Source organism: Eubalaena glacialis, chromosome 5 (genome assembly GCF_028564815.1).
Source record: "Eubalaena glacialis isolate mEubGla1 chromosome 5, mEubGla1.1.hap2.+ XY, whole genome shotgun sequence".
NCBI classification, from domain to species: Eukaryota; Metazoa; Chordata; class Mammalia; order Artiodactyla; family Balaenidae; genus Eubalaena; species Eubalaena glacialis.
In genome coordinates this window covers 139,828,403-139,836,744 of record NC_083720.1, presented here as the reverse complement: position 1 = coordinate 139,836,744, position 8,342 = coordinate 139,828,403, and the positions used below count along the sequence as shown (strand labels likewise).

Here is an 8,342-nt window from a genome sequence, read left to right as displayed (position 1 = left end):
ACCCAGTGCCCAAGCTTAGATAAGAAGAGGACACAGAAAACCAATGATGCAGCCAACAGTAGGTTGTTAAAAGTGGGGTGCCAGATCTCAGACTCTCTTTTTCCCAAGATTTGTCTGTAATGGTCAGATGTGCTGCTCAAACTTCCTTCTAGGGGGCAGCAGTGCCCTGGAATTTTGCCAATATCCTTTGTCTCTTTAAATCTTAGTTCAGTGACTCAGATCTTCAAAGAAGCAAAGTCAAAGGAAATAAATGTGCTAATTATGTTATCACATACTGATATTAGGAAAAGGTAATAGTCTACCCAAAGTTGTTAGAAGGAAGTGTTGTTGGAGGGCATTAATACAGAAAACATCATAAAATGTACAGTTAAGAGACATATATTACAAAAGACTTTGTTCAAAGGAGAGAAGCCATCATTTCACTATTGAATATATAGTTTATTTTTACTATCACATTTAATGTATACTTTATTGCTATTAAAATTAAAGCTACTAAAGATAAATGTATATTTATTTAGAGAATGAAAATTTGAGATATGGGTTTTTAAGTATGTGAGAATTAAGATCTTGTGAACAAAAACATTTTCCCAAGAAATGTAAATAATAATTTTTGGAGGAAATGCAAAGAGACCTGACTTGGGCTTCTTGAATTTTCTTTGATTTGTTAGAAACATATATCGAATTGATGATTTTTATTTTACAAAACAACTCAAAGTACTGAGCAGAAATCACTTCACAGCTTTTGATACCTGCACTAGTCCTCTACTAGTTGAGACAGTAGGCCATAGTAAATCTTGACACCAAATTATACATGAATTGCTTTTCTTATCTCACTTGGCCATAGTCAATTTCAGTTCTGATTATAGGGGGCTTATTAAAATGTTTGGAAACTCTTCTTTTACAGTTTTGTATAATGACCTCTTTTATCATGATCTGCTAGACCTTGGTCCCAAACTCTAGGGATAAGGGTTGGATACTGTGGGCATGATGACTCAGATGACTCTGCTCATCCAGCAGGAGAAAGATGGTGGCTCCAATTAGTCGCTACTAAAAATTAACCCATAATGTCTTTCCTTTCTTTATACCATCATTATTTGGGTGGAATGAGGAGCACCGTCACTTTACCTCTTATTTTCAATTAAGTCTTCTCTTCATGATAATTTGTCCTGAATTTTTAGTTAATGATACTTCAGAATTAGGATGAGGGTGAGGAGAAGAAAAAAATATTGTTTGCCCAGGGCTCTGAATTGTTCTGAACTAAGCTCATTTATTATAACATTGGAGGAGGACTTTGCTTGATTGTCATTATTTTGCAGAATATATGGTACTGACATTTTCCCTTTCTCCAAGGGAGATAATTAGACCAAATGGGAAAAATTCTTCTGTGAGTTATATGTCTTAACTTTTTTCACCAAGTTCTCTTACTCATCACTTTTAATTGCCAAATCTTAGAGCTATGAAAAAAATACATTGCCAATAATCTTTTACTGAGATCTGATATTATTTATATAGAACATATTCACTCTTTAACAGCTTTCTTTATTTAACATTTGGTGAAAGTACATAATTATTACTGGAGGAATTTAATATTCTTCAAACATGCTGTTCTTTTTTTAGTATTTCCTTGTTGCTTATTAAAAAATATTTTATATGCTATTGATTCAATGGGGGTGACACTTTTAAGATGAATTCATAAATGCCCGTAGAGGATCAACCATTACACATGGAAAGCGAAATTCTGTCACACTGACATTAATGATGGCTACTATAATCACTGGCTCCTCTTTTATTAGGATTTTTATTAATTAATGCAAAGTCTACTATTGGCCTTATAAAAGTGCTCATCTGTTTTCCTTTAATTTCAAATAGATTAAAAGTAAGATTTGGTTTTAATTAAAAACTTAGAATTTATGAGGATTTTAATTGCAAACATTTCAGTGGTGAACATGTAGATGACTCTTAGTTCTGTTTGCTAATAAACATGGTATTGAACAATGACAAGGCAAAAGAATAAATCATTTGCAGAAAAATACACTGTCATTGGCTGTATTGTCCATGTGTATTGAATCCTGTCTAGCCAGGGGCAGATAAGAGAGGCTCAACAGCTCAGGATTTCCTTGGGGGTTTTAAACTTTTACCTGACGTCTGGAAATTTTACTTTTACTTTGAAAATGTGGATGGGTTTAAACTTAAAGAAAAATCATCATCAAGTTTAATGAGTTTAATGGAAATACTCTGACATCAGTCTGCAAATATGATTTCATCTGTCTATCTTTAAGTTGAATTTAGGTTGTGTAGTGTAACTGATGTCCAAAAGGTCCCTACAAGTTTCCCATTTTATTATATATTATCTTAACCAGAGCCTGTTGCAATAAAAGGGCCATCTTCTGTGGTGACCTGTAGCACAGGTATTTTGCAATAAGCATCTTTGCATGTTCTCCTCTGGCATGAGTCAGGTTTAGCCTTGTCACACTGGGCTTTTAAGGGGAGCTCTATCTTTGCAGCCCAGGCTACATGTGACAAGATTAAATTGGCACACTTTACTGTATAGCTCTTGTGTTCCTGGCAGTGCTAGCCTGGCTGATACCTCTGAGAGAAAGCTCAGCTGTCACTCAGTGACCCATTAACACTGCTGTTCCATCATGCAGTGTCATTTTTCTCATTCTCATGGAGATAATGCTCCCTGGAGGTCTCCAGTACCTGCAGGAATGAAAGAGAACAGCAGAGACAGGCTAACTATCAAAGAAGGAGCAAACAACACAGCAAGACCATGAATTCCAAAAGCAGAATTTTAAATTGAGTGAAAAGATGAAGCCCATTTATGACGGCTGGGTTGGGAAGGCGGGAGGAGGATTGAGTTTTAATAGATATAATAACTTTTTAACAAGCTATTTTCTTCTTCCTGCCTGAATACTATAAGAGGTATCCACGATAATACTTATAACTAGGTTAGAGAAGGCAGCTGCTTTGAACATGTCATAGGGATTTGAGTGAGAATTTATTTATAAACAGGGATTTTTGTGTTTTGTTTGTTTATTTACAAACAGGTGGAGGATATAAAACAAAGCATGTATTAAGGTGAATTGCTTAATAGTCTAAATAGAACAGAATCCCTGTTTATGGTTGGCTTATCGGGGTACAAAAGCACAAAAGAGGAAAATGGTATGTGATCTTTGTAACACTAGGCGTAAGACTTCTTTTGTCCTATGATTAAACCAACTGCTTAAGCAAACTCGATTGCTCTCCTTCAGTCCAAACTGCATATTGTTTACTGGGTCACTTTATAAGAAGTTATGCTTTCTAATGTTTACTATATAAGGAAATATTATAAGAACATGCTTCTTGATTTCCCAGGCTAAGACTGGTTCAGTTTAGATTGATACAAAAACAAGAAACAAAGCCATATGAATCTTGATATTTTCTAAGGAAACCTGTTGAAGACGTTATAGGAACAGAACAACACCCCTCCAAAAAAATTAGTCAGAAAATAGGGATAAAACTGAACAGGATTCAGGATTACAATAAAGGGCAAGGAAAAGTGCCACGTAAAAACTTGTTAGCAGCTACTTTAACCATGACTGCTTCCTGAACACATGGAACATCCATTCCATCTGCCCTTAGATCATTTCAACCCTGCTTTCAATTTTCGCTTACCAGGCAAAGCTTGTTATTGGGTTTAGACTTTTAATCTCAGGTAGGGATTTGTGTACCGTCACGTGCCCTCCCTCACCACCAATCAGGAGACACAGGCGCTAGAATCCATAGCGTAAATGTGCATATTCTTCCGGTGCACCAACTTTTTAAAAGAAGTGTGTGTGTGTTTTTTTTAACTTATGTAAACTACAAATAATTTGCATCTTTATTTTTACTTTAAAATAAATATGGTGTATTGTGGAGTAGGATAAAATATTCATACATATTTTAATGATTTTTAAAAAGACTTTAAGGAAATATTGGTAAGAATATCTTTGGCTTAACCTGTCAGAGCTCTTGTGTGCCTTAAGGATTGTGTTTTCTCCTCTTTTCCATTTAATACAACGTTCAGGAAGCATTACTTTAGCGTTTAGCAGGGAAAAGGGACCCAGATTATGATGTTTTAGCAATGATGATGGCGTTAGTTAGGAACAGGGTGTAGTTCAGCCAAGTCTTCCAGGGCAAGAAACAACCTTTATTCTTAATTTTACTGTTGGAAGGCACTGTAAAAGTCAACTACTGATCCAGCCTGCGGCCCGCGGCCCAGCGCGGCATGACGTGGCCTCTGCCACCAGCGCGCGGTCATTGTGGCTCAGCGTGCGTTCGGGGCATGGAGGGTCTGCTGGAGACTGGGACTCAGGCAACCCTGGCAGATGGAGACTCACGGCCTCCCTGGCTGCGCTCCATGAGGAAGATGCTGGCTGCTGCTGTCTCTAGCGTGCTGTCTGTTGTCACCCAGAAGCCCGCTAACAGGGTGCTTGTGGCATCCTGTAACTATTCAAATGATGCTACATTTGAGATTAAGAAATGTGATCTTTATCGGCTGGAAGAGGGTCCCCCTGTCACCGCAATGCTCAGCCGGGAGGATGGACTCAAATACTACAGGATGATGCAGACCGTTCGTCGAATGGAATTGAAGGCAGATCAGTTGTAAAAACAGAAATTTATTCGTGGTTTCTGTCACTTGTGTGATGGTCAGGAAGCTTGCTGTGTGGGTCTTGAGGCTGGGCTAAATCCCACGGATCATGTCATTGCATCCTGTCGGGCTCATGGCTCATGCTGTACTCATGGACTTTCTGTCCCATCAATTCTTGCAGAGCTGACAGGTCGAAGAGGTGGCTGTGCTGAAGGAGAAGGAGGGTCAATGCATATGTATGCCAAGAACTTCTATGGAGGCAATGGCATTGTCGGTGCTCAGGGACCGCTGGGAGCTGGTATTGCTCTGGCCTGTAAATATAAGGGAAACAACGAGGTGTGTTAGACTCTACATGGGAATGGTGCCGCTAATCAGGGTCAGATATCTGAAGCTTATAATATGGCAGCTGTGTGGAATTTACCTTGTATTTTCATCTGCGAGAATAACCGCTATGGAATGGGAATATCTGTTGAGAGAGCAGCAGCCTACACTGATTACTACAAGAGAGGCAATTTTGTCCCTGTTCTAAGGGTAGATGGAATGGAGGTTCTATGTGTTTGGGAGGCAACTAAGGTTGCAGCTGACTCTTGTAGATCTGGGAAGGGGCCCATACTGATGGAGCTGCTGACATACCGTTATCATGGACACAGTATAAGTGAGTCTGGAATCAGTTATCGTACACGAGAAGAAGTTCAGAATTTAAGAAGTAAGAGCCATCCTATCATGCTTCTCAAAGGTAAAATGCTAAACAACAAACTTGCCAGCATTGAAGAACTGAAGGAAGTTGATGTTGAAGTGAGGAAAGAAATTGCTGCTGCTGCTCAGTTTGCTATAACCGATCCTGAACCACCTTTGGAAGAATTAAGCCATCACATCCACAGCACTAATCCACCTTTTGAAATTTGTGGTGCAAATCAGTGGATCAGGTTTAAGTCAGTCAGTTAAAAGGAGAATATATTCATGGTCAACTTTAAGAAACTGTGTACCCAATTTTGTTAAGGAGGAATAAAACCCGTAAAACAAGTCTTTTAAACTTTTATTAAGAGGAATTGAGATAATTAAGAGATAATGGAAAGACATAAATGAGATCACAGAAAGATATACATTCAGTTGCGATATTACATTCAATTGTACATTATTGCATTAAAAGATACTATAAAGTTAATCATTTAGTATTGTTAAAAGATAAACTGAGGCACATTAAAATTTTCAAGAGTTTATTTTGAGCATACATCAGTTAGAATCAGGCAGTCCAAACCAAAGGTAGAGTATTCTACCAACAGGAGCTGGGGGAGAGGTTTTTAGAGAGAAGCAGAGCAAGGAAATGATTTGATAGGTGATAGCTTAAGGAGTTGCCTTATTTGGGAAAGCCTAGTTGGCTGTTTGTGATTGGTTGTTCTTAAGTTTCATTTGCTTGGATTTGAGTGCATTGACTCTGGCTTAGTTTTGGTTTGCTTACGTAGGCTCCCAAGACATTAGAGCCACCTCAGTCTGATGACCTCCTTGCTTAACTACTTAAACAATGTGAATATCTTAAAGAGTATTTTAAATTTATACAAGTCTAGAATAGGAAAAACAGGGACTTCCCTGGTGGTCCAGTGGTTAAGACTTCGCCTTCCAATGCAGGGGGTGTGGTTTTGATCCGTGGTTGGGAAGCTAAGATCCCACATGCTTCACGGCCAAAAAACCAAAACATAAAACAGAAGCAATATTGTAACAAATTCAATAAAGACTTAAAAGAATAATGGTCAACATCAAAAAAACTTTAAAAACAATAAAATAGGAAAAACAGAGAAAATATTATTTAACTTCCCAAATTATCTTCTGTAATAGTTCTGTTTGATTTAGCTTTATATTATTTTAGTAAATACTCTTATTTAAAGGAAAAATAGTTCTTTGATTCCTGCTCAGCCCTGCTAGAGGTTTAGGTGTAAAGTCACTATTCTGAAGTTAAGAAGTAATTTCAAGCAGTACCAAAGTATCAGGACCCCTACTGCTGTGTCACTTAAAATAGTTTGCTTAAATTAACCAATTGAACACAGCCTACTAAATAGTGTGCATGTGCACACACACATGCCTGAATATTCAGTATTGATGCTGAAGCGACTTAACGTTGACCATTTTTCCAATAAAACATGATATATAACAGAGCAGGGGGAGATAGGACAAGGACATTTTTTCATGTTGTACTTAATGGCAATATTTTTAGTGTATCAATTTAAAGGAAAAATGTAAGCAAAGTTAAAATCTAGAGGAAAACTGCATTTTGCTTTAATCTTCCAGTGAAAGCTACTCTTATTTTACAATCCATTTGTACCATTATTCCATACTTTAAAGAACTCTTAGTAAATTTCAGACTGAAAAATAAATGAACAGATATGACGACACCAAAGGAGTTAAGCAGAGGAGGTGATATTAATAAAAAATTGAAAGTAAAATCTGCCTTGGCCAGAACTGAGCATTCACATAACTTTTTTCATGAGAAAATCTAACTTGGATCATACAGGTTTGGTTTTCTCTATAGTCCAATACCATGTCAGTTAACAAGTCATGACAGTGAAAACATCTTTACTTGGTTATATTTACCAAATGACCTAAAGTCCTATTGAGCATGACGTTTGGCATACCTTGCTCCTCTGAGATAGACGCACTGAAATCAGAAATCAGAATTTGCCTGTGATTTGAGAAATAGTTTGCAGATAACACCAAAAGTTGTTAAAGGTTAAAACCCATCACAAGAAAAAAAAATTGTGACTGTGTGTGGTGATGGATGTTTACTAGATTTATTGTGGTTATCATTTCATAATACATACACATATTGAATCATTATGTTGTACACCTGAAACTAATATCATGTTATATGTCAATTATATCTCAATTTTTTAAAAAAGGTTAAAACCTTTTCTTTACAGCATCTGCTTCTACAAATAAAAGCTTAGATACTTTCTAAGAACTCTAACAGAAAACCAAAATCTTAGAGGCCTGTGAGTCCATAAACATACGAACACATATGTGGACGCTTATCTCCATACCTTTCCCCAAATAGGTTTAAACAAGTAAGATAACCTCAACATTCTAAATTCAGAAAGCAGAGATAAGCATCGATTTGTTTATAAATCGGTGATATTACTAGTTAATGAGTTTTGGCTATGCAGCTTCAGTTCAGAGGTGACTTGATTGAATCCCTTTCATCAAAAACAAAGTAATTCATAAGATGGTCAAAATAATCACATTCTTAGAATAACAAAGAATTCTTCTACTTTTTATTTATTTTGACATACTTATATTTCCATAAACTTGCAAGTGGAAGATAAGCTGCTCAATTAAAGCTATTTTCTGTAGACAATATACAGAAATTATTTTAAATTTTTGTTTATATTATGGATTCTTTTAATGCCAGTAAAAATTAACATACACATAACTGATTAGATATGAAACCATCATAAACCAAGAAACACAGACACTTCATTTCAGGAAAAAAGTCCAATCTTACTATAGCAGAAGAAAAACATACATTTATCACAATACAAGTTTCAAATTTCATTAAAGCACAGAGTTTTGAATATTTTCTATATTAAAAAAATGTACAGACATTTATGTGTATATTCATGATTGTAATTTAATCATATCACTGGTTGCACACAATTCTGTAAGGATACAAAAAAAAAAAAAAGAAAAGAAACAAAAATCCCTGTTGTTTTCATTTAGGTCAAGGAATAAATTAATAATAGCA

At 36.3% G+C, this 8,342-nt stretch overlaps 1 protein-coding gene across 1 annotated transcript; it reads left to right on the top strand.

The window, feature by feature from the left end:
* The first annotated feature begins 4,378 nt into the window (after positions 1 to 4,378).
* PDHA2 (pyruvate dehydrogenase E1 subunit alpha 2) lies at positions 4,379 to 5,554 on the top strand. The gene is given in 2 exon segments (XM_061191702.1): positions 4,379 to 4,907; positions 5,001 to 5,554. Coding segments are annotated over 2 exon segments (1,083 nt in total).
* Positions 5,555 to 8,342: the final 2,788 nt, after the last annotated feature.